Genomic DNA, 26,958 nt, shown 5'->3' on the forward strand with positions numbered 1-26,958 from the left:
CGTGGAACGCCCAAACAAAAGCAATCAGGTGTGGAGACGGCGGGGGTCCTTTAAAAAAATCCGACTTGTAAAAGTCATCAAATGTGCTGCTGGAGAACAAGTAGAAAATGAGCTTATGCTGCCTTCTCAAAAGCTTTGTTGGAAGACGAGCACAACTCGCGTCATCATCCTCCCACGCTCTTGGATGCCGTTAGCTTAGGGTAGCGCGAGGTTCCAAACAAGTACGAGTAAAGCGCATAACAAAATAAGCCTCTGTTGGTCTCGCTTTCGCTAGCTTGGGCTCAACCGCAGCACCAAAGTGGGTAATCTGGACTGCGAAAGACTTCCTGGTGGGCCAGGATGCAAAAAAGCTTGTGTACAAAAGACCATAAAAAAGAAGCAGAACACAGTCGTGTGTTACTCGTAACGGCAAAAAAACCAAGCTGTGGCCATCTTAAAGTTACCGTAAGTCCGCTAGTGCAACTGTAAGTGGTGTGAATAGGTTTCAGATAAGAGCGCTAACAGGAAGTGCCGCGTTAGCTGCCAAAAACGATGCTAGCTTAACAGCTGTGATCTAATTTGGATGATTGATTTGGAATTTTGTTGGAAGGAATGGTAAGCTTTTTCTTCGATGGATACGCTAATGGGGGAAATTTTTTATCGTCATTAAAACTCCTGCTCAACTTTGTGCCGTTCATCCGTTTCTTTGTTGTCGAGACGGTTGTGCTTGCGGATTTGGACATCGGGGAAGAGGAGAATCGGGAGGTTACGGGGTTAGTGGGTGAGATTAAAGAGGCAAAAAGGGAGGTGGAAGAAAGGAAAAGAAAGTAGAAGAGCGCAAGGCCCATTGGTCAAACACAAAAGGGCAACGCCAGAGAGGACATTTGAAGTCAGGGTTAAACTAAGCGCACCTTAAACGGGGGCCGCCGTAAGCCGTCCCCCTGCAGGTGTGCCTTTGACACACTTGGCCCCGCTAACCTCGCTCTGATCCCAAATGGGGCCGTTAAAAAAAAAAAAAAGAATAAAGGGGGAAGGTAGTGGGATGGGGGAGGTTGACATCCTGCCGCCACGGCCTCCTATTTTCCTTCTATTACATCCCCGCACGCGTGCTTACACTCTGTGTAAACACACAAACACGCCGGCAGACGCGAGGGGGGCAAAACAAATCTGGCGAGGACTGGAGCAATTGGATTATCACCTCTTAAAGGCCGACTTCTTGGCTGACCCCCTTGGGGCGAGAGCGCGGCTGAAACAAAACAAGAAAATTTCCAGGGAAAACACCCCCCCCCCTCCCTCCCTCAAATCACCCCCTCCCATCTCAAGGACATGAGCGCCATCATCATCCCGGTGAAAAATACACAGGAGGCTGCGTTAATGGATGCCCAGATGCCCTTTGGGGCTTCAATCCCTTTTAGGCGTATTACATCAGAGCCCGCTACGCGCTCCCCCGGCATTCGGCAATGCAACACGGGTGTGTAAAGGCACCGTCTAATGAGCAGCCGAAAAGGAGTCACTCCCCTGCTTTTTACTGTAGTTCACTCGTGATTACTTCCCTGCAACATCGTTTCCTCCTCGCTGCTTAATTACGGTCAGTTCACTCAAAGACTCGGCATCGACATGTTGGCGGAAAAGTGGGGGGGGGGGGGGGCGTAATGGCACAAAACAGACTGACATTCTCCTCAGATGGTGTCAGAATAATCTGGCTAATTTCTTCCCCATGTTGGAACATTAGTTTGTAGATTAGGTCAGGCCTAACCTGGTTAGGCCAGGCCGGGTCCGGACAAAGGTATTCAATATATAAAAGAGAAAGTAAGTTTTGTTTTATTTTTTTTCTTCTCCTGATTATCTTTTGTTTGTCCTAACGGGATCTATCAGAACAGAACAGCGGGTCGGAAGAGCGATAGAGCTGGAGAGAAAGAGAGGGAGAGCGGAAGGGAGGAAGGAAGAATGGAGCAGAGGGAGCTGATCATTCTCTTTAATCACATTTTGGAAGAGGGCCAGGTAGTCTGCGGTCCTGCGAGGGGCGAAAGAAAGCCAGGGGGGGGGGAAGAAGTGGGAAGGGGAGGACGGGGAAGGGGATTTCGGAGCAGCTCGCATCGCCCCGTACACACTGTGTCGGGCGAGCACGGCGTGTGCGCGGGTTGGTGCGCGTGCGTGTGGCTGTTCCCGTAAATGCCCCTGAATGCTGAATCCAGCAGGAATCTGGTGTTAGAGCAGAGGCAGGGCAAGATCCATTTTAAAACTATGTGCATTAACTATACTTTTCCCCATAGATTAAGCACTCCACATGAATAATTTAGCCTCTCTTATGCTAATGGGATCATGAAAGTATAACACACACATACACGCACGCACATACACACGCACGGCAACCACCACACCCCGTAAACGTGTTTTCACCCCCTCAACTCTTCTCAGCTTTCAACAATAACTCCAGACCTTCCCAACAAAACCATCACACACACTAGCAAACTAGACAGCTTCTATTAGCACAGTGCTAACATTTAGCTAGCATCTAACGCTGTCACAGAATATAAACGTGTTTTTTCGAGCACGTGCGGTGTAAAGATTATCAGTGCACAAGCAGCTGGGAGTGAGGGCCATGAAACAGCGGGGCTTGGCTCTGCTTTATTGTTTATCTGTTGTTTATGGGCCAGTGTTCAGCTTTAATTACAACACTAAATTAAAGCCTAACAGGCACTTAGAGGGAACACGCATGCCCACACACACACACACACACACACACACACACACACACACACACACACACACACACACACACACACACACACACACCGATGATGACCCTCTCGTCTTTCACGGCGGCGTTGGGCAACTTGCTTCCAAAATGTATCATTACGTTTCATGTTATCCATCCATCCATCCATCCCAGATCTTATCTTTCTTGGATTACCCTGAAGGGGTCGCACCCCAAAATCTCACCGCACACTCGGCTCATTCACACAAATGTACCGCAACAGCATCAGGCCGGGCACTCTCCCCTCCCCTTGTGCTCCATCCATCCATCCATCCATCCCGGCTCCCTCCAGGGAGTCGTTCTACCCACAAAAGCGTGGGGATTGTGCAATTGTGGAGAAAATGCTACAAAATGCTTTCTGGCCCCCTTTCTTTTTTTTTTTTTTTCTCTCCACTACGGGAAAAAGCTCTCACTCACCACTCAAGTCTTCATGCATAGCTAATAATTACAAGTGTGGACTTGATGCTCGCCTACCTTTCTGAATCAGCTTTTGGGGATTAAGCGTTCATGTCTGAGTATGTCGGAGAGTGTTTGTCAAATGTGCAGCGAGCGTTGCAGCGCTAACACAATTGCGGGCACCTCGCTGGGAGACGAGCGCACATTCATCAAGTTTAACTCCCTGCCGCTGATGTTGCGAGATAAGCTTGGGCGCCATCCAAAAAGACCGTTAATCAAAATGATGCGCCGTCCGATCCACTTGGTTTTGTTTATCTACACAACATAAGGGAGTCACTCAAACATGCGGGTGTTTGTATGAATACGATATTTCGATGCGCCTTTTGGGCTACTGCACCGCCACAAGTTGAAACGCTCGGCAATAAATGGCTCCTGAAGGAGGTGGCAAAACATGCTCGCACACTTGTTTAATTGTTTTTTGGCAACACTTCAGAGCCACACTTGATGCTGAGACTCGGGCGGAGATGAATTGCGCTGGCGGCAAGCATCCCCGGGTCCCAAGTATGTGAGAGGTCGAGCTGAGAATGAGTGCACTGAATGGTGCTACGCTTAGGGTGTCCAAACCTTTCCCTCTGAAGGCCACATACAGAAAAAAATTACTTATTTATATCCACAAAATGGAAAGTAGAGCACTTTTTGCTGCTTTAAGTGAATGGCGCCATTTTTTTCATTGCCATCCACCAATCTGCTAGCATAATGCTAACACACAACGCAATGGAACTAGCATCTATGTTGCGGTAATTCCAAAACTTTCAGTCTAATATTAATTCAGTCAGATGTGACAGTCTTCTTCTGTGTTTTGTCACCAAATTAACATTACTGTGTGTATTACACTGCCCACTTGTGACCAAGGTGCGCACAGCAAAATGAGCAGCACTATGTCCATTGAAATATCATGATGCATTAATTTATCATGATTTTTTTCTAATTATGTTATTGCTGTAAAAAAAAACAGTGCAATGTCGTAGAGTGCTAAAGATGATGTGGTTTTGGACATCGCCGTGTTGCCCAATATAACTGTCTGTGTGTGGGGGGGGGGGGGGGGGGGCACAACCTAGCTGGCATGAAAAAGTGGATGTTTCTCTTGGAAGAAAGTACTCGGTGCCCATCTGGCCGTCCCTCATCCATTCTGTCTGATCCTCATGCTCACCCCTTTTAACAAGGGCCAAGCTGTTAAAGACCCCATTACTACGGCGAAGCGTACATTTCGCATTTTCTCGGCGGACTCGAGAGCGCGCGGCGGAAATTTTATGTGGGAACGTATCTGGAGATAGAAAAGGTGGGAGGTGGGAGGCAGTGAGTAGTACTAGCGGTGGCGGGGTAGGCGGGGCGGTAGAATGGAAAAGGGCCAGAGTTGGGAGTCAGCGAGTGCTTCAAGCGTTAACGTAATTGCAAGAATGTGAAAAATGAGGCGGCGGGGCTCCCGAGCGGAGCGAAAGGTCAGAGCCCGGCGCACACAAAACAACTGGCTGGAGGACGGCCTCATTAGACCATTAAATCAGCTGACCCCCCTCTTGCGCCCTTCCAGCCTTCCTACTTTCTTTTCTTCTTCTTCTCTGCCGCTTACTTGGATGCAGGTGTCGACATACTATTCATGGACGGTGATATCATCGTTAAATCTAACTAATGACTAAAGCGTAATGAGATGAGTCACGCGCCTCACTTTTGTTGTTTTCTTGTCTGACAAGTGTAAATAAACTGAACAGTCAAGAAAAGGCTATTAATATCCATGGCAAAAAATAGTTTTAGTCTTTTCATTATTATTATGAATTATTATTATGAATTATTATTATTAATAATAATAATATTATTATTGACAGTCAATGTGAATGAGACGCCAATGTGGGTCCTGGCCCGGCGCAAAGTGCCATACCGTAACTGTCTTTGGCCTCGTATCGATCGTCTGTTACTGGATACGGTGCGGATAGGAGTCGATAAGTGCTCTGTGGATTACAGGTCACTTGTACTTATGTGTGTAAGATAATCAATAGGCAGTGCATTTGTTTCTCTCCTGCCTCATCTACCCCCCCCCCCCCCCATTGCTCTCTGCTTCCTGCATGCAGCAGTGCATGGTCTACTCTTCCAGATAATAAATCCAAAAGAATTTCCATGACTTTAGCTAAAATTGGCACTAAATTCTACCAAAAGGGGAGAACCCATAACAGGATCAATAACAATCCCGGCGGTCGTACCCAAGCGATCTCCTGGTCCTGAGGCCCGACTAGTCGGGATGCGGGTGACCACAGGGGTCTGCGGTTGGTTAATGGCTCGTCTGAGATGGTCTCAAGGCAGCCCCGCCGCAGAGCGTGCCATCCGTCAATATGTTTGATCACTTATTGGCAAAACGATACAACGGCTATGCTGTCCACAAAGAGTTGGATGAAATTTTGTGCAAAAAGCGTGGACACTGCCCGAAGGCAAGCACACCCGTGATCAACATTTTCCTTTCTCCAAGGTGCACATGTTTTTGATCGCGTCAGAATTGACAGTGAGCGTGACGACGGAATGGAGACACACTCGTGTGATTGGCGCACACTATCTGTAACACATTCCAATATGTGTGTTGTGAAACGCTTTATTCCCGTTTGGCAGGTTGTGTGTTAGATAACACTAAAGCATAATTAGAGGCTGTTGTGTGCAGCAAACTTAATGTTTATTTTTTTTTTTTTTATTGTGAGAGACAACTGGCAGAAATGCACTATTAGTCACCACCTTTTGTTCGATTCTCGAAATAGCGATGTTTCCGGAAAGGTTTTTTTTTTTAAACGACAGTGTTTAGCTAACAGCGGATAAGCGCCTTCATTTTTAGGTGCGACTGTGTTTACATGGACGCCAGTCAAAAGAAGGGATCATTTAAACGAGCACAAGGAGGGAGATGGTTTGGGAGGGCTGGAATTGCGCGATTAAGAGCCTCTGCTTGTTGATGATGATGCTCATGTACAGTGGAACAGCTTAGGCACCAAACAGTCCTCAATTAAAAAAAATTCCCCCCAATGGAAATTGTGGGAATTCAAATCATTTCGGGTCAAATTGTCGCCTAATTAACCTTTAACTTTTTTAATTAATATTTCGTTTTTAAATTTATTTTTAATGATGAATCTGGTACACTTATGCAGCCACATTATTTCAGGTGGGGTTTTGTTACTTTCCCGCTTAATTGTGGCTTTTTCAATTGAGTCGAGCAAGTTAACTTGACAAGTTATTCATCTTGGTCATTTTCACAAAGACTACCATTTGAACAGGGCTGTGTAAATCTTTTATATCCATTGCACTTTGGTTATACGTTCAGAATTGTGCGACCTTGGGTTCCACTGTATATGAAGGATACATGACGAATGTATGCTATAGTGTGTTTGTGTTAGTGCGTCTTGGCAAGACACTCACCTTGTTCGCTGCTGTTGTCGCCGCTTTGTGATGCATGACCCCCACTGGAGGGCCCCGGCGTGCCGGCTGAGTGCGTGGACGTGGCGTCGTCGTGGTCTCTCCAAGACGCCGGGTTCTGGCGTTTTCCAATCGACAAAACCAGCAAAAGAGAAAGAAAAGAACATAAGTATGAGTTTGTCTACCTACCTAGCTAGTTAGCAAGACTGACAGATAGCATACACACTGACAACTAGCTAGCTAGCTTGTAGCCAGTCATACAAAACCTTTAAGTATCTTTTCTAGGATGGCAGACCGAAATAAAATGAAGAAAATTCAAAACTCAAGGTCTACACACCCCTGATCGACAGGCAACACACGCACACACACACAAGACAAACAAAAGAGAATCAAGCACTGCAGCATCTGGCCATCAGTCAAAATCGTGCAATCAAAGAGCTTCATTAATGCATGAGAACAGAACTCTTGCGATGCGGCGTCCTGCACGACGGGCTCTGCTGAGTAATTGTCGGAACAGACACACACACGTTCTACTTTATAGCATTTCTTTTTTTGTTATTGTTGTATCACTACCGAGCGAGACTTCCGTGTCAAGTGCGAAATACAGAGGTAAGACGTCCAAACACACCACAACCGCCATTAATCATTACCGCTGTCAGGAGTGAAAATAAGATATGACAGTGATTCTCCTGCTAATCTGCCAAAAATGTGCACACGCCCGCAGAGGCTCACGAGGAATACACACACACACACGTATATGCACGCACACGTATGACATAATAGGGGAGCAGTATAAACACGCGGATGCACACATTCACTTTCATAAATGCAGGTTGAGAACGGCAGGCCTCAGCCAAGGCCCGACAATAACACCAGTTAGCGGTGGAACGCCTCCCTCCTAGCTTAACTGCTAACAAATACTGCATTTCATCTCATTCTAGGGGGCGATGGTGTAAAAGTTTTCATGCCAACTGGCTTTGAAGATGACTTCTTTCGCCTTCTTCCCCGGCCCACGAGGAAGCCGACTACTCGGGCTGTTACAGGAAAGGCTTTATCAGCGCCACATGACGGCAGGCTCGGCTTGGAATTTCCTCCGCCGTTTAAGACTGACCGATGGCGTCACTCGTCCCGAAAATCGCCATACCGTAGGGATGTCACGAAAAGGAAAAAAAAAAAAAGCTTGGCGACTTGAATTAAAATATGAGTGATGCTGCTCAAGGGGCCCTTGAACGGAGCCCAAGGCAAACAAACTCTGCCTTGCACCGAAGCTTCCCGCAAACCACTTCTCAGTTCCCGCTATGCCACCCCCCCTCCCCTCCCTATACATATTTTTGCAACATTGTCTACATTGAGCTGTCCTGGAGGAGGGCAGCTTCACTTAGTGTCAAGTTTTAGCGGGAGGAAATGGAGGCGATGAGACGAGCGGCTGCCGAGCTCCTCTGGGTGCCGAGTCCTGCTGTGCAGCGAGCGAGGGTCCTTTTATCTGGTAAAGGCGGCACAGATGACTACACAAGACCCTCCAACGCCCCCTCCGCCTGCATTCAAGGCTCTCTCAGCGTCAGCTGTTCACCGGATGGCACTGGGTGAAAAAAACAAAAACCTTGTACCACTGCATAGATTTCACCTGGGTCGCTTGATGACAGAAAAATGTCACCTGCGCCACCCATGGATTTGCGTTCCATTATTGAGCACGTTGTTGTTGTTTGCGAGCGACTCGTGGGAATGCTGCGTGAAAGCGAGACGCTTCACCCAAAATAGTCCGGTTGCGTCTTCATCACGTGGAGGATGAAGGGCGGCTTGCATGTAATTAAGCAGCAGGCTCAGCCGTTAAGAAAATGACCGGCTTCCTCTCGGAAAACTGAAAGTCGGCCGCACTCCAGTGAGGCCGGGCTTGCCGGGGCCTTTAATGTAGCAAATCGATGAGACTTAATTCACCTATCATTGTGGGAGTAATTTGTCATTTTTAATGGCGCTGCCACTAAATTAAATTCAAAGATAGACTGCAGTTAATGGTGTTAAAAGGAAAGGATGGTGGTTGTTGTGTTTTTTTTTATGCTAGCTTATATACTGGTGGTTGTCAGATTTGTGTGATGTCATAATATTAATAAACACTGAGAAGATTGCAGATCCCAGTTTCGAAACCACCGCGAAACAAAAATGTGTTTATTTCCCGTAGACCACAACACAGCAGGATCCAGCGAGCATAACCACAACAACATTTTTGTTGTTCTTCTTTAAATTCACCTGTAATCCACAAGGCTGTCTGCAAAACACATCACAAGCCGGCATTGTAACTTTGCTCGCGCGACAAAAGCCCTCTTCTGCTTCCCTCATAAATTATTTACGGCGCCCCCTCTCTGAACGGAGGGCGCAGCGGCGGCATCATCATCATCAGACGCCGCGCAAACACAAACATACACAAGCATTTTGTCGCGGGCCCTGTGGGTGTGATAAAGTTCAAACAAGTTGTGCGTGTCAGCCAAATAGTCAATCTACACAACAAGCGAGCAAGCGAGCGCCAGGCAGGCAGACGCTGCGCACAACAACAGCAAAAAGGGCATATACAGGGAACGAGGCGAATATTCCCTCAAGAAAGGCTGTAATTAAGAGAAACGTACTCGGCGCTAATTGTCTTCAAAAGCGTAGGAACAAGATGGAGGAAAATGGCGGCATTCAAACACACGAGGAGGGGGGGGGGGGGGGCAAATGGAGCAAAGTCTCAAGGGGGTTGCCTTTTGCTGTCATAATACAAGTTGTAATTACACTGGTGTCTTGACTTAGGGCTTTAATTTGTCTCGTGACCACGCTTGTAACTCAAAACATTTGTATCTCAAATTATCTTTACCCCACTGAAATCAATGGAAATGCCATACGGCCCCGCAAAAACCACATTTAAAAAAAGTAGCGCACCACAGCAGTGTACTTTGTAAAATTATACAGTAATTACATCATTAAATTGAATGTCAATAATTAAATGCATCGTAATCTGTACATCCTGGTGTGCATTCCTCAGTCAAACTAATATGGACATACTACAAAATACACGAAGAAGTGTTTCACACGAGTGAGTCAATAAACTGCAATAAAGTTATGATAGGTATTATTTTTTCTAGAAGATAAAGAATATATATTATTTAGATTTTGTATTTGTTTAAATAAAAAAAATAATAATAAGAAAACAAAAATAAAAATCAGGAGGACAAATCCCGTGCCTCGCGTTTCTAAACACCTGCCTCGCACGCTTTGCCTGCATCCCTTGGAATTTCGGCTAAAATTGATTTAGCGGCGTCATTGAATTTCCCTCCAATTACCCTGAAAGCTGCGAGGGAGAAATGCAGGGAGGGTAAGGAAGGATGGTGTGCATGGAGAGGTTAAAGGGATCCTCTGCTGATCGTGAAAAGAACAGCTGACGCACGAGGAGTGCAAACACACACACACACACAAAGGGTCATAAATCATAACGCCGGCTGATATTTCAAGACACATCTTGCCACACGACAAACACGTAAAGAAGGAGGGAAGGTCATAATTACATGCTGCAAAAATTGTAGGTGCACCCCTTCACCAACACCCCCAATTATGACGAATAATAAATGGATCTCTTAAGTGAGCAGCTAATAATTCATCACAGTTGCGCTCTGACAAGAGGGTGATTTGCAAACTTTCTCCGAGGGCAACTTCTCACTGCACTAGTTGGATGGCATTTAAAAGAAACGCTTTGGAAAGAGTAAACTAATAAATAGAATAAACAATTGAAAAAAAATTAAGATTATTTCTAATCAGTCAAATAAATTATATATATATATATATATATATATATATATATATATATATATATATATTGCACAGGGGTACCTAATATTCTGTCACACGTCAGCACACCACAAATTACAGCCTACCAAAATTACCCCTAAATAAATCAAGGCCTCTCTCCAAACACCTTCAATAAAAAGTTATTGTAATGATGATGATGCTCGAGGGGATTCGCCGGAGGAGTTTTATCGAGGTGCACCTAATAAAGTGGTGCACATAAAAACAGACAAGTGACTTGAAAAGACGTCTATCATTACCTGCGAATGTTCTATTAAAAGACAAAAACCGAGCTCACATAGTGAACATCTGTGCAGCGCGCACGTTGTCCGGTATACGACCTTGCGGCAGCTGCATTGTAATGCACTTTTTGAGAGGTGCGGGGAGAGGGTGCGCAGAGAGCAACAAGTGAGTAAAGCTTCTCTTTCGCTTTCTCTCTCTCTCTCCCTCTCCCTCTCCCTCTTGCTTGCAGCCATGATGATTAGATATGGCTCCCAACAGGCCCCGGGAGCACTAATCAAATAGGAAATGTAAGGCTAGACGGAACTGCATAGCAACACAACGCTGGACATAAAAAAAAAAATAGGTGCACTATTTTGTTTACTTGGTTGATATGGGACATTGGAATATTTTAAAACTGGACTGAAACTCACTTGTGTGAGTCAAATCCATTTTAGGGCACGCACCCCCTTTAAGGTCCTTACAAGTGTGGTGCACCCACGCATCACGTTTTTACAGGGTGACTAGATTGAACAGATCACAACATCCCAACTTTTTGCGCACCTCAAGACCACTACGAAAATCTTTCTTTACTTACACATAACTGAAAGTCTTCAGATAATGTTGCTATCAATGCTAACGTGTGACATCATCGCCTACTGGCCATGCATGCAGAACATACAAGCTTGTTTTTGTACCCTAAACAAGCAAAGCCAAGCTCTACTCGTCCATTACAACACTTGAGGGGAACCTCCAAGTGAGCTCACCGTGTCTTAACCAGTTCCCGGCCTGTTGCAGAAAATCCAATGTAAACAGAGACCCACCCCCCTCTTTCCCTTTACCCCCCTTCCCTCTTTCCAGCCATGCAGCGTCAAGATAAGCAAGAGCGTAACCTCCATGGGAACTCCTATCTACCTCCCTGAGGAAGGATCTCCAAAACAAAGCAGCGAGAACCCTGCAAGGTCCTCAAAAGTACAAGCGAGGGGATCCAAACCGCTTTAGTTGTGTTTCGTTAAATCGGGCGCTAGAGAGTAGAGCAAAAATGTCATTAAGAGGCCAGCCCAGAGCATGTTAACGACTTAACGCCTCTATTTTACCTCGTTTTCCACTGGATGGGGTTGGCCAAAAGGAGGGAAGGGGTGAGTCCTGGGTGGGCCCCATAGGCAGAGACAGTCACCAAATCAACAGTGGCAGTGAACGCCTCTTATTCGCTCCAGCGTAATTCAATCACGCCCAAGACAATGCTGCTTTCACGTGTAAATAAAAAGTGTGCCATCTTGAGATGTTAGGTAGGAGAAAAGGGGAGGGAGGGGGGAGCATGGAAACACAAGTACCCTCCTCATCATCTCCACTAGAACCAACTTTCACCACATGAGCCGCCAGCGCCCGGGGAGGGCACCGCCGATTAAAAATGCAAAGCGAAGAAAAGTGGACCTGAGCGATCCCGATTGACGCTAATTAGCATTGCCAGCTACGGTAAACTGGAGATGAAAACTCATTGGGAAATACGACCAAATTAATAACTTGTTCCTCATTTGTATTTTGTTTTGAAATGTTTACGTCTGTGTTTATTGCTCTCCAATTAGCATCTTTTTTTTTTTTTAGTTAAAGCAGTCGCCATAAAAAAGTTGACCAGCGTCACGACCGAGAAATAAATCCCTCAAAGTTGTAACACACGACAAGTAAACGAGAGTCTCAGCCTGCAGATCTCATTTTTCCTAGCTAGCACTTCAAATAGGGGTTAATTAAGTGTTTGTAAAGGTTAATAACAATGTAGTAAATGCTTTAGAAACGGTTAATAAACATCACTGCGCTCAACAACAAAATGCTGGCTCACTATTTGATGACCTCATACTTGTATTGCATTGTCTCACTATTTGGCAACTTTATGCTGGGGCCACACAATTTATTCATGCAATGAATTGATATTATTCCAAACTATCTGTAAAACATAATTAAAGAGGTATGTTATGATGACATTTATACCTAATAATTGATTAGAAATTTAAATGAATCATGCCAATTGTGTGTTCACTATGTGGCAAGTTGACGCTAGCTAAAGCCTTGCAATTCATCCACTTGAGTCTGTTTAAAATTAACTTCTTGTAAGTGGGTGTAAGAATTATAACTAAAAAGGTGTGGTATAATGACAATTACAATTGATAAATCATTCAAGCTACAAGTGTGTTCACTATTTGACAAGTTGATGCTAAGGCCACATTGGGTGAGTTAATACCTTAAGACTAAAGCTTATTAAGAGAGTAAGTGGAAGAAATATAAATGATGAGTTGCTGTATAATAATAAGTAGTCAAAGTAAACATGGGTTCACTATTTGGCAAACGCAAAACACACTCACTGATTTGATTTGAGCAATTATTGACAATATGTACATACCAACCATTATTGTGAATTCTAATCACTGCAAATATTCCTCAACCCAAATATTTGCAATAGCTAACAATGCCATGCATCATTTGGCCACTTTTTATAAAGAGGGCCAAAATATAGACTAGCTTGACCCTTGTAAATACAACACCATAGTCCACCTCTGTGTGAGTGTGTGTTTGAGGCCTGAAGCCCAAGTCGAGAGATGGGAGCACACACTTTGCATAATGTACTAAGTGACTTTGTTGCAAGCAAAACATTTGTTTTATAAATTTGCATGGACTCAACAATACCAATATTAATAATAGCAATAATAGCAATAATAATAATAATAATAATGGGACTGGAAGTTTCTGCACCATAGGTGTTTATAATTGAATTCAGCATTCAGTAGCCTCCAGTCATAAAAGGGGAGGCAAAGAGGGTTGCGTGGAAGAATTGCACACTGCAGTGTTGGGAAAAAAAAAAAAAAAAAAAAAAAAGAGGGAGTAATCAATAGCAAACAATTAAACACATTAACATCAGCAGCAGTGCAGGAGGAGGAGGAAGGGTCTCTGAGCGAGGAGCATCATAAGCAATCTGAACTTGACATTGATGCTTAAAGCCTCACGTTGCAATAGGCAAGCGTGCGTGTGCGCGCGCACAAGCGCACAACCACACGCGCGCGCAACCTCCGTGCACCTCTCCGGAGACAACCCATAGTAGCTTTGCAACACTCCCACAGCCTCCTCGCGTGGAAAAACCCCTTTCTCCTTTTCTTCCTTTATTTTAAATAGTGGCCTAAAGCTAAAGCTTAGCGGCTAACACGTAATTGTCTCTCCATGGTGCGCGCGCGCACACAAACACACAAATGCACACGCATTACGGCCGCATGAGTGCACCCAATCAAAGGACTTAAAACAATAACTAAGGCTATTGTAGCGCATTTAGCTTTTGACCCCCACTGGCATATCCGTGCTGCAGAAACGAGCGCGCACACCATTTAAGACTCAATATCTAGGCCAAACACTTAAAAGAAATTCAGAGCCAACAAAACATGTTGCGTTCAACACAGTGAGAAAACGTGGGAAGCAAGAGAACGCTGCGTTCACGTCCAAGATCAACAAGGTTTACAAACAATTAAAAACAAAATAAGATTTCACTAGCTCTGTTGCGTTCAAGACACGAGAACAATCATCGACAACGTCTTCCAACATATTACAAATCCAAAACAGTTGGAGGTGGTGCGTTCACGTACATTATCAACATCTTAAATCAATATCAGCCGTGTGGAGGATGCGTTCAAAACTCAAATGCATGAGAAGAAAACAATAAGACAAGTAAAACTCAAAACACACACACACACACACACACGGAGACGCATTAGAAAATTGGTGCGTTCACTTACATGATCGGCGAGGTTTGTCGACGAGCCAGAAAGCTCTTCGTGGTCCGATTTGGAACTTCCATCCCGCTCATCAATCACTAAATCAATTGGCATTTTTCCTTTCAAACAGCTGATGTACCGATGGCAAAAATTGTCGCAAAGCTCGTGCACCTTAAGGGAGGGGGGAAAAAAATAATACAATTACGATTTTTTTTCTTCCCCAGGATGTGGGCGAACACTCCAGGCGATCCGAGAATAACTCCAATTAAGTAGCGATGCAAACAATAGACAAAGTGTTGCCGTGCTTTATGATTATTCTCCTGAGACATGCAGCAACAAGTTGAAGTGTAACAAGCACGAGCAAATAAAAGACAAATAAAGATAAAATCATAATCCAAATTTCAAATAAAGTGCAGGGGCGTATTAAGTGGCAGCAGTTGAAAGCAGATACGTGCATGCGGATCAATAACGTGCGCCAAAGAGGCTTAATTGAGCACCAATTGTTACTTGAGCTGCTTAAGCTGGCCTGCATTAAATATGACTATTTATTCCGCTGCGTCGTGTGACGAGACTATCTTAGCGGTAAAACCAAAAAGAAATAATAATTTAAAAAAATAACATGCATATTGTCATGCTCATATTAGACACCCCCCCCCCCCCCTCCAAAAAATATATATATTTTTTACCTTTTCTAATTCCAAGAGGTGAAATCGTAATACTTGTATGGCTTGTATCATCTGGAACACATGGAAGCATGCATTAAACTTTAAAATATATATATTTTAGTTGAGATGGACACTTTAAACTGGACTTACCAAATTGTCCAACTCTGGATTTGATGAAAATAAAGGTTTTTCTGCTCGGACCTAAAAGTAAACAATTACAGCAAGTAAGTTTTAAAGTGGGAACGCATTTGGGGATTTTAAAAATGCGATTTGCGTGCTCATGTTGGGTTGTCGACCTGCTTGGCGAAGACGGCGATATCCTCGTTGAAGGAGTCCGAGGAGCACACATCTCCCCCGGCTACCCCGGGTTCCCTCGGCGTGCACGTCGCCAATTCGCATTTCTCGAAGACCAGAGCGAGCAGCGGGAAGAGAGGATGCCTGCACAGGGGCGAGTAAACGCGGGCTGAGCAAAGCGCAGCGTGTCGGAAACTCCGGAGCTTGCATCCAAATACTTGTTTTTAATCTTTTTTTTTGCATTTTTTAACACCCCCCTGCCCAAAGAAAAACTACACGCTTTTAAAAGCCTGCATGGTAATATTTTACTTTTATTATGATAAGCTTCTTTTAACCACATTTTTAACCTCTCATTGATCCACATGGCGGAGACTGACGTTTTTGTAAGTGCACCGTGACAAGCGTGAGAAGTGCAGCACAAAAGTGAAATGCACACACACACATATACACGCGGCCAAGGAGAATTAAGGAGAAAAGACCCTTGCTTTTATTTTAGTGTTTATTTGTCCAGCACCGAGGACGTTTGTAAACTTACGTACGGCGTTGACAGTAGAAAATATAATTCTAAATCATGAGAAATAAACTCACGGGTCATTCACGTACTCGCTTTTGCACTGTAAAATAAAATATTTTGGTAGAATAAAATGTTATGAACTACTTATTTTGAGCCGTGCATTTTGATATACGTAATGGTAGTTTTGCAGGCAAAAGTGGGCAGAGGACATTATTTACAAAATTCGCACGCGATTAGAATGTTTCCCCTTACGTACATTTAAAGCTATATTTTTAACAATTATATAAAATGAAGATTCCAAAACGCCTACTATGTGCAACATTGTTGTTGTATTCTACAAAAGAAAAGCGATTTTTAAAAATATAAAAACAACAAAATATGTTTTAAAATGGATGATTTCCTTATGGAGGTTTTTTTGTCATGCATTTACATTTTAAGATCTTTTTTATTTGTGCAAAAAAAGCGTGTGATCCCCCCCAAACTCTGCAAAAGTGTCCGCTCCTGTAGTGAGACCAAAATAAGAATTCTGGCCGTAAAAAAAAAAAAAGGCATGCACAGTTTACCCATAAATCTGGTCCTTATCCCTCTTTAGGACGTCGTTGACGGCCGAGCCCATACTGGTGGGCATGACGTTGGGGTGGGGAGCGTGGGCTCCATAGTGCTGGCTGGCGTGCAGCGGCGGTCCGTGGTTGAGGTGGTGGACCTGCGGGAGCGGCCGGGGTGCGTGCGGGTCTCCGTACATGGACGCCGATACGCCGTCCATGCCCCCGTAGTGGGCCAGCTCGTCGTACTGCGGGAGCGGACGCAATGGAGTAGAAGTTAGCGTCGAGCGATGGGACTTTCAGGCGCTTTTCCCGACTGACTTTGGTGGTTGGTAGGACGGGAAACGTGGTGGTATGTTTACGGAGAAGTGCAGTGGAACCGTACTTACCCTTTGCGCCATCAGGCTCCGAGAAACTCCTTAATACGCCGTGCTGATTTTTTTTGTGTGTGCAATATTTAATATTCCTCTCGTCCGCGTGAAAAAAAAATCCAGCTCTCTCTTCTTGCCTCCTCCTTTTTTTCGACTAACTTTTTGTTTTGTTTGGGCGAATTCTCCTATTCGCCGAGGCGGTTGCGCCGCAATCGTCGCATTGGATTGTCCTCCCAGGGAAAAGATTTTTTTCTGAAAGTGTCAAAAAATACGGTTGAAGTTTTAGAATTGGCCCGTCAACGAGCGGCGAGTAAAGTCAACTGTCGCGTCTATCATGGCTTTTTGCCACTCCGGCTGTCAATCAAAGCCAGAGGTTGTCAAGGTAATGAATGAATGACGCTCGGCGATGATGTTCAAGTTTTCTCTCTCGCTCGCTCCCTCTCTCTCCTTGTTTTTTTTTTTTTTTTCGGGTGCCGTGCGTGTTAGTCCGGTGTCCCCCCCTCCCCTGTAAGTCCTCTCCGCTCTGTCTCCTTTAAATATCTGCTTCGCCCCAGTGTGGACTTTTTGCACAAGCGGACCGCGAGGGAGGAGGGTTGAAGAAGGAAGGAAAAAAAAAACTGGGAAAGAATTTTTAAAAAAGAAATGTCTGTCCGGGTCCGTTGCTTGATTGCTTGCTTGGTGCTGTCTGGCTTGGTAGCTGGCTGGTGAGTGAATGAGTGTCAGCGAGTGTTGTCAGCTCGGCGGCCGGCTCGCGTCCTCCGAACACACTGAGTGAGCGAGCGCACGGAGCGCACCGAGCGGTGGGCGAGCGCAATGACGGATCCCGGAAGTGGCGTGCTGGCCCCAGCCAGTGGTGGTGCGCCAAGGCGAGGCGAAGAGCTCTCCCACGCGAGAGAGAGGAGAGACCCACTCTTCCTTCTAATGCGTGTGTGTGAGTGTGTGTTTCTGTGTGTGTACCGTGTGTACTAGTAGTAGACAAACCAAGCCTCCTCCTTCTTCTCTTCCTCCTCCTTCCCCTCCTCTTCTCCAGCCACCCCCAACCTTCCAAAACTCTCTCCCCACCCACCCAAAATACTTTTGGGATCCACGTTTGGACAGCAACGCAACACCTCACACTTCTGCAACACACAACAAGAACATTATTATACACACATTTACATACACACATATACATTAAAGGTAAACTGTCTCATAAAAAAAAAGGTGATGTTTAAAAGTAGTAAGCAATAGTACAGGTGCATTATGATTGTAAAATGTTGAAAATAAAAAAAATCGGATCTTAAAATGGAGAAACGCAAGCCATTACTCAAAGCACATCCTGATATTAGCAAGTGGTAAAAATATCAATATGACCATTGAAGATGATTCCCATGTAAAAATGTAAACCGCAATCATGTGGCTGTGATGTAGCGCGCATAGATCATCGTGATTTGAAAATGGAGCGCGCAGTAAATGTCCACACGCACCATATTCACTCTTTCCATTTGGACCAACTTCTTTTTGAAACTCCGGGGCCAATATAAGATGATGATGAATTTGAGGCTAACGTAGTAAACACCGCAATAAACACAGCGCCATTTTTCCACTTGTAGTGACGTCTTTGAAAACACGGCCAACCAAGACGACGTTCAAAAAGAATCAAGCAAAAACGGCGGCGCTCTAGTTTCCCCTCCGCTGTGCAGATTTTTTTTCTTGAAACGTGATTGCGATTCACATTTGATTGTTAAAACAACCAAATTATGGCTGACAAAAATCTTTTTTTTTTTCCAGTTGTGGTGACTTTTGTTAAGATTATTCAGATTCACATTTGCAGGTGTTTACAATAAATGCGGTGGAAGCAAAAAACGGTAGGGCCGCAAATTGGCCGAATGTGTCGGCTTATTTTTTAAACTTTAAAATGGATTTGTTCTCTGATTTTGGTGTGCAAACAATCACGAATGGGCTGCAAATTTTACGTTCTTACTATTGTTGGAACTTTTGAACACCTTATAGAAGATTATGAACCTGATGCTAGTGTTTAAATGAAACAATGATTTTTCCATACTTGTGATGACTTATTATTACACTTTAAAGATGTTACTTACTCCAAATTGAATAATAAAACAATCAGGTTGCATTTGTCGCCTTTTCTTAATGGGATGGTTTTGTCCAAATTGAACATTAAAGTAGCTGCAAATGTCACTTGTGCCACTTTTTTTTTTCACTTGTTGATTTGCTTCCTGACCAAATCTGAACGTTAACAAGAATATTAGGAAACTTAAGTCAATATAAAATGTCAGTGCAAATCTGACAGTAGTTTAAAAGTAAAATATTTTTCTTTTCTCTTATTTTGTGGTCTCCTCTCTTGATAGGAATCAGTGCCTGGGAGTATTTGGTCAATTATCAAAGCATGGCCATGCGGGCATCATCAATCATGAGGGGGGAGATTGAAGCTGAAGAAGAAGAGGAGGAGGAGGCAACTAGACGGGGTGGGGGTGAGGAGGAGGAGCAAAGGAGGGCATCGTTTGCACGTGAAGACCCTCCAGGAGCTCTTTAGGCACGGGGCCACCTCGCTATGCTTTTAATAGCGGTCGAGGATGATCAAGAATTTACAAAAGGGGGATTAAGAGGAGCTTGTACTGCAGGGGAGGCCAACCCGAAACAAACAAATAACGGGTTAATAAATGCAAGGTGACAACAGTTACGTTGGCATACAGGAGGGTGGGGGGGGGGGGGAGTGGGGGGTCGCTGGTGTGGGTGTGGGAAGTGCAAAGGATCGCAAGCAAGGCTTTGACAAACGGCTGCGTGGACATTTCAAGCAGCAATTCCCCGGGAAGGAGCACGCACATGCAGAGAGAGAGCGAGTGAGAGAAAAGAGAAAGAGAGAGAGGGAGAAACACAAACAGCGTGGAAGAGCGCCACTCCACTATGCGAGTTCGCCCGCCCCCCCTAAAATCACCACTAATGTTGGATTACACCGGTAAGTCGAGCGCGTGCTTTGTTGTCATATTTTGCATGCTTTTGATTGCTAAAGAAAAAATGCATTTATCGAGAAAAAAAATTATATTGAAATGGGATAACGTTTTTTTTTCCTCTCGCGTGGATTTAAAGTGGAAATAGTGTGAGCGTTTTTTTAGCCCCCCCGTGCAGAGTGATGTGAACAGGCAAAAGAGCGTGTGAAAACAGTGGAGGTTAATTATGCGTGTCCAATGTAAGGCTCTTCCACGCACACTCACATTAACACACACACATTAACACACACACGCACTGCTTCCCTCGGAAATGCAAGGCAAAAAGGAAAAAAACCCAAATAAAAAAAACAGTATAATTTTTAATGACGTATTTTGTTGTAAATTTTATTCCCCAAATGTAGTTTTTTTTTACTTTAATAATTTATTGAACAAGCTTATCCTACGCAAATGTGGCTTTTTAAATAACGACGAAAGGCATTGACAAACTTTTCTATTTGACCCTTCAACAATTTACCTCATTGTCGAAATCCGGGTGTTTATATCAATTAAGCATTTACAGCATGCATGTTGCTATTCCAACGATTTAAAAAAACGCACACAATGGAAATGTACGTATTTTATAAACGCATAACGCTCATGTGGTCATTTGTGTGGAAATTATATAGGCTATAACATCGAAATCAGACATTTCTTGGCCTTTCGAAAACAATCGCACATTTGCAGCGTCAATACTGTAAATAAAAAAATAAATAAACAAACAAAAAAATAAATAAATGCTTTATTTGGAAGCGCATGTACGATTATAGACACAACAGCTTAAACAATAAGATTGACACATTAAATCTTAATAATCACTCTATTGTCCACGCATTATAGTTCCCCTCCCACGTCGCAAGACTTGCTAATGCGATTTAAAAGTGGCACCGTTAAAAGTGCGAGTGGTAGTATTTGAGGCTATTTTTCTGAAGTCGGCTGTATATAAATAGTGGACGGAACCATCGGACGCCATTAACGGACGCTAACATTTCATCTGCTGGTGTCAAATGGAGGTCAGCAGAGGGTTAAAGCTCTCCGTGTCCGTGTGGGGGACATGGCCAGCTGCGTTTTGGACTCATCACAAGCGGGTGTGTGTGGAGGTGCGTGCACGTGGACGGGCGGGTGGGTGGGTGGGATGGGGTGTGGGATGAGATAGGATGGGATGGGGGGGGGGGGATCCATTTCAAGGAAAACAAGAGTGGGACAATCAGCAGGCTTAAAGATCATCAAGACACCCTGAAGAGATGGAAGGCCACCCCACGCAACAGCTACAGGTGGTGAGAATTGTTGCTTAAAATCCGCTTGAGGCAAACAACTTGATTTGAGTTTTATTTGTGCTGATTTGCTTGATTTCCATATTTCTAAACCTGTTGCGACCAAGTCAATGAAATGATCAGTCGTTTACTTGAGATGTCAAACCAATTCAAACTCGTCCAACGGCAAAATTTTGCACATTGATTTAATTTATTTTTACCTTCCCACAATTTTTCAAAAAACGCATGAATGTAACAAACTCACCTTTATATTCTCAATTTTTCAAACAAAACAAACAATTTAAAAATGTTCAATATTTACCCCATGTCCAACTTAAAACATGTCACATATTCAATCAGAAATGTAACAATTGAACATTTATGAAGCAATTCAAACCAGTCTAATTGAACAATTTCTCAACCATCATGAAATTCCTGCTATCTAAAAATAAATTCTTTATAATCCCAATGAGAAGATAATTCCCAAATCATTGAATAAATCCGTACTGTCCTCTCGTTGGTCTTCTATTTTTCAGCCTCACATTCTACTTTTCTTCCAATTCAATTAATTTTGCAGCGACATGAACTGCATCGTCTCGTTAATAAAACATCTTCAGTCCCCACTGCAAATATTTAGCAGTACACCTGAACTCCAGGCGACCCCCGCCGATGCAATGTGACGACGTGGTTTCAAAAAAGGCAAATACTTGTAAAAGTTTCGCGACTCACTGTCAATTCTCTCAGCGCCCAAAACCACGGTTTACCCACCCCCCTTCTGGCAGGGGGGCTTGCGGGAGGACGACGCGAAGGAGGAGGCGCTGCCGGTTGAACACAGTTAGGCGGCGCTTTGGCGACACCTAGCGGCACATCGGTTCACCGTTTCAGCGCTGCTCAGCAACGTGGCGAGGCCTTCAAAATGAAATAAATGCGAGGGGAAAGCAACTAGATGAATCTATATGGAAATAAAGAGACTCAAGCAAAAGTAAATTAATAGTAAGTTTCAAATTCATGCAAAGTTATGGCAAAAATATAGGAGGGAGCATTTGGTTTTATGGAAATAAATGGAGAAAAAAAAAACATTTTCCAAGAGCAGCAACCAGCAGCGTGCTTGTAAAATGGATGTACAGATGCTTAAAGATAATCAATTCAAAATTCTAATTTATGCCAATTTATATGCAGATAAGGAGCATGTGACAAATGTATGTTACAATGCACAATTAAACAAACTAAATAAACCCTTTTTTATTTTATAAAATAAACCTTTTACAAAGACAATGCTCGTTTTTTTGTTTATTGACCATTTTAACATTACATTTTAAAGTGTAATCATATTTATAATATGTTTACAATTATATTATGTTATGCACTGCAGGGCTTTTTCTAATGTATTGATTACACTACACATAATTTGGTAAAAAAAAAAAAAAAATCACTCAACTGAGTCAAAATAAATAAATAAATAAATAAATAAATAGTTGAGTCATGAAAGTCGCAGTTGGTCGCTTTTTGACCCATTATTGGGTTACTTTGGGCCCAACAGTTACTTGGACCATCTTTAGAGTGTATAAATTTCCTCTCCAAAGTCTGAAGTGTGTGTGCTTGTGCGTGCGTGTGTTTACACCAAATGCCAATTTAATGAGCTTGTTGGTCCCAAAATACCTGATGCTCCCACAACATACTGTAAGTGCCATAATCCCAGCCTGATCACATGATCCTTCCAGGCCCATACAAACAGTGTATGGATGATGACAAAATATCAATCGGAGTATTATTGGAAGGGTGGTGTTTGCAGCTGAGAATAAAAGTTGCAGGGGTGGCTGGAAGGGTATGTGTGTGTAGTGGGGGGGGGGGGGTTGAGGAGTTAATAGCGGTCACCCTCTCGCTGCGCCTCTGTCGCTCATCATTTATCAGGCTTAAGGGGCTTAAACAGGCTGCAAAGGCCCACCTTTTATTACACATCACCCCCCCCCCCCCCACACACCCCCGCCTCTTTTGCCTTATCTACATTATAGGAAGTGTGCACGCATGCATGGCTGACTGTTGTTAATGCCCGTTTGGAAATAGAAACATGTCCAATAAAAAAAAAAAAAAAAGGGCCGGGTATTGGGGGGTGGACATGGCTTTCGGCAAAAAGCAACACTTGATGCCACTCATGCGTGCGCATCTTGGGAGAGGAGGGTGGATGCTAACATGGCTCAAGTACAGTTTGAAATATGCTTGTAAAATATTACACAGGTGCCTAAAATAAAGAGGTTTTATTTTTTGACGAATTAATTTCTTTTTAGCTTTTTTTTTTAGATCATTTTCATGCCTATGCTTTATTGTGTTATTTGACAAGGTTTTGTTGATTTTATTTTCAGTGTGCACATGACCTGTGTATTAAAACTATTATTTATGTGTGTTGTGATTACTATTACAGTAATATATTTGACTATAAAACAAATTTCTACTTAATTTTTATGAGTACATTAATACTTTTGGGTATTTTTTTCAATTTTACTTGATTTATTTATGTTTATTTTACTTGCTTCATTGGCAAGCTTTTGTGTTTCCTCCGCGTCACTGTATTTGAGTATTTTACTCGAATTACTTCACTTCAATGAAATATTCAACTGCAATATTTTCACAGATCTTTGGCCATTTTGTGTTATGAATGCAGGTTGTGAGCTCACATGCAGTCAGCTTGAACGCAGCTGCACACACACACACACGCACGCATGTGCACACAGCAGCAGACACACAGTGACACATTTTGATATTCCAGTCACACAGCAGAGTAAACACCGCTCTCCTATTCAATAACCATCATTGACAAGAGTCCGTATATTCGCGCATGAGCCTAAACACACAAATTGCGTGTAAACAAACAGGCCAAAACTCATCTCTTGCAATGAATACTGTTGTTTATACAAAGTATATTTGTTGATTTATGATGGCGACTGTAACTGTTTTCTACTTCCTGGTTGGTTTTCAAATAAAATTTCAAATTAAACCTCAGAGTGGCTTCTTTTTGTATACATATGAATAATTTGTAACTAATTCAGTTTTTTCCTGTTACGCTTCAGCCCCCCCAACAAAAAAAAATAAAAAGAAGGAAATATTGGTGATCTTTCAACAAAGAATGACTATTGGAATCAACAACAAATAATGAGCCTGAAATTTACAAAATAAAAAATAAACGAGTGACACTGCCACCTACTGCAGTGGATGTGCAATTACACTTTTTTCTAGAATGGCCCAAGAAACAAACAGGTTGGCCCACCCCATTATTTGAGAAGGACTAAATTAATGAAACACTTTCTTGAAGGCATCACTATGGCAACCATTTCATGCATACATCAGTTGTCATGAAATACTTGCAGATAACAGTAATGAAAGTAAAAAAAAAAAAAAAGTGGGAGGGGGCATGATGGTTTTTATCCAGAGTGGAGGCTTGTTCATCCTGCTTCTTTTTTCCCTCTTGTCATGATGAAGTGTTGAGGTTAGCCAGGTAATTATCTGGCCTTGTCAAACGGAGAGTGGAATATCAAAAGCGAAGCGCCATCTTTCAGAGACGGCTCTCATCCAGCAAAGAAGAAGATCTGAGGGCTGGGGGACTCGCAGAGAGGAAACAACAACGTTCCGCTTTTCCCTCCCTTGGATAAATATCGCCGACGGGAGCGGCGGCTACGGCGGCAAAGCCAAACACGGCGAGGTTGACGAGGAGCATAATATTTATTTGTAACACGTGCGGCCCGCTTGGCCATTATTAGAAGGCGCTGGAGTCTTGGCAGTTATTTTAACAAGCAGCATTTTGCTGCAGTCCCTGTCCAGGTCAAAGGTCATAAACGCATGAATCTGACACATTTGAGGCCTAGTATGTTCAAAGCTACATAAAATTCCGTGTATTGGCGCCTACCAAACATAAATGGAAGTTGAAAAGACAACAATGTGCTCCAACAAATAAAATGCTTTCCATGAGGACTCTTTAAATGCTCCGAGGCAAAATGGCGGCGATGATGTTTGAGCGTTTAATGCTATAAACACATAAGCTTCTCCCCCTCTGGCATGCACACTCCCTGTAAATATTCATAGAGAGCCACAATGGGCTGTTATTAATTATTAAACACCGCCAAGACGCGCCGTTCTTCATCATACTATTCTTTTTAATACATGCTGCACCTTTGTATGGGTGCTGGAAATACATAAAATTCTCGACGGGGTCCATATCATTCATTCTCCCGGGGCCTCAACATCTCCACGACCAATGTAAATCTTTGGACGTTATTTCTTGCACACACACACACAAAGGAACTTTTCAGGTGAACGTCACATTCCCGCCGCTCTTTCCTTCGGTTAGTGGGCCCTGACAGACTGTCACGACCGCCCACCCCCCTTCTTCAGCACCCCACCCTCGTGGAAGTGGAGAGGGGCCCACCAGCGTGAGTCGGTTAGGAGGTCCACGGCAAATCGTGGCACACCCCGGCTATTTGACAAGTCGGGAGAGAAGTAGGCTAGTGTGAGTGGTAAATGGTGAAAGAGGGCATCTCAATGTATGGCCACGGGTGAGGGTGGGGGTGGGGGGGTGTTGTTGTGTGGTAAATCTGTCCGACACACTGTTTATCTTCGCAGAGGCAATTCACGTTGATACATTCAGGAACAGTTTGATGGTTTCCAGCTGCATGAGCAAACTGTCATGCAAGAGTAATAAGAAGAAAAATATTGTATCAAAGCGCAGTCTAACTGCGTGCATGGGTGGAGCTATCTATATTTTGGTGTTTTTATAAAAAGGGGGGTTTGCGCGGTTGTGGGCGTGAACACGCCTAACTAGCTTCCCAGTCCTTTTTAAATTCAGGAGCAGGCGCACTGCACTTGAAATTGATGTGCACAAAGTCAATTTAAAAGGAACTGCACAAAAAATCCCCACTTCCAAATGATGTCAAGTTGGCTATTGGAGACACACACACATCACAAGCACACAAACCTGATGTTCATCATTTTACATTGACGTGGGACCAAATCAAAAGAGGCATTTGTCATTCTGTGAGATCCCCCCCCCCCCCCCCCCCCCGACACACACATGATTCATTTTGAGTCTTGAGCGGAATAGAATTAACAATTTCCCCAGTTGATTTGGCCCTTTTAAAACCCTCATTACACACAAGCATTGTATATATTAGCAATCCCTTGGAGGAATGTGGAACAAGGAATCTCACACTCGTCTTATCACGGCCACGTTGTAATATTATAATCAATTAGCACGGATGAGCTAATTGTCCAATCTCTCACTTGCTAATTATCCGCGGAAATATAAATGGGACAAACTAATGCTCCATTTTTTTTTTTTTTATTTAATATAAAAGGATGCTTGAACTGAGCTGGTGCATTTGTGTTTCAAACAGTGGCTCGTCAATATGTATGAGGACACATCAAAGAGGGGAGAAAAAAAAAAACGGGGTCGGCGCTGAATGTAGTTTCCGATCCGGAATATGCAAATCACGCGGTTAGCGTTGAGTTCTAGTGTTTGCGTAACATTTACTTTTAATCGTTATTGTGCCACTTAGAAACACATTGTCCTTTGGGATGTTTGATTTTTGAAACAGCAACTCGAGGAGATGTTTATAAACGACACGTTTTGACGACAAATTGGCACCAGTGCCAATGCATCGGAATTTGCGCATTTATATATTTGATTTCAACCTGTAAAATAATTGCACGGCGAAAAAAATCTCAAACGCAGACAACAATCCAAAAAGTGCATCCTAGCGACATTCTCGCTTGTGTAAGTTTCCAGGGAGTCGGTGGCCGCAACTCCCCAAGCCAAGCAAGACAATGCGCCTAGTGTGTCTCACTGCAACGCTAATATTTGTCTCTCACATACACACAGACACACACAGACACACACACATGAGCTTTTGTTGCCCGCAGGAGTTTGAAAATCAAAATTTTGCCACTGTCTTTGTTTCGAGCGGTTGTCGAAAAATTTCCACCTGCCTCC

The 26,958-nt window shown here is 43.6% G+C and overlaps 1 protein-coding gene across 8 annotated transcripts in view; it reads right to left on the reverse strand.

The window, feature by feature from the left end:
* The window catches only part of meis2a (Meis homeobox 2a), a 64,522-nt gene extending 46,801 nt beyond the window's left edge, over window positions 1-17,721 (reverse strand). For 2 of the 8 annotated variants that reach the window (XM_085931365.1, XM_085931359.1), the window contains exons 1-7: window positions 16,760-17,717; window positions 16,392-16,618; window positions 15,317-15,458; window positions 15,171-15,221; window positions 15,042-15,092; window positions 14,377-14,526; window positions 6,578-6,692 (exon numbers count right to left, since the gene is read on the reverse strand). In XM_085931365.1, the coding sequence (XP_085787491.1) occupies window positions 6,578-6,692; window positions 14,377-14,526; window positions 15,042-15,092; window positions 15,171-15,221; window positions 15,317-15,458; window positions 16,392-16,618; window positions 16,760-16,771 (748 nt within the window). In that variant the 5' untranslated portion in view covers window positions 16,772-17,717. Of the gene's footprint in view, window positions 1-6,577; window positions 6,693-14,376; window positions 14,527-15,041; window positions 15,093-15,170; window positions 15,222-15,316; window positions 15,459-16,391; window positions 16,619-16,759 lie in introns of all 8 variants that reach the window. The other 6 variants (XM_085931361.1, XM_085931358.1, XM_085931363.1 and 3 more) reach the window with 5 other exon arrangements.
* Between the last annotated feature and the right edge of the window lie 9,237 nt (window positions 17,722-26,958).

The sequence above is a fragment of the Syngnathus leptorhynchus genome, chromosome 15 (assembly GCF_054491065.1).
Source record: "Syngnathus leptorhynchus isolate UIUO chromosome 15, UIUO_Slep, whole genome shotgun sequence".
NCBI lineage: Eukaryota > Metazoa > Chordata > Actinopteri > Syngnathiformes > Syngnathidae > Syngnathus > Syngnathus leptorhynchus.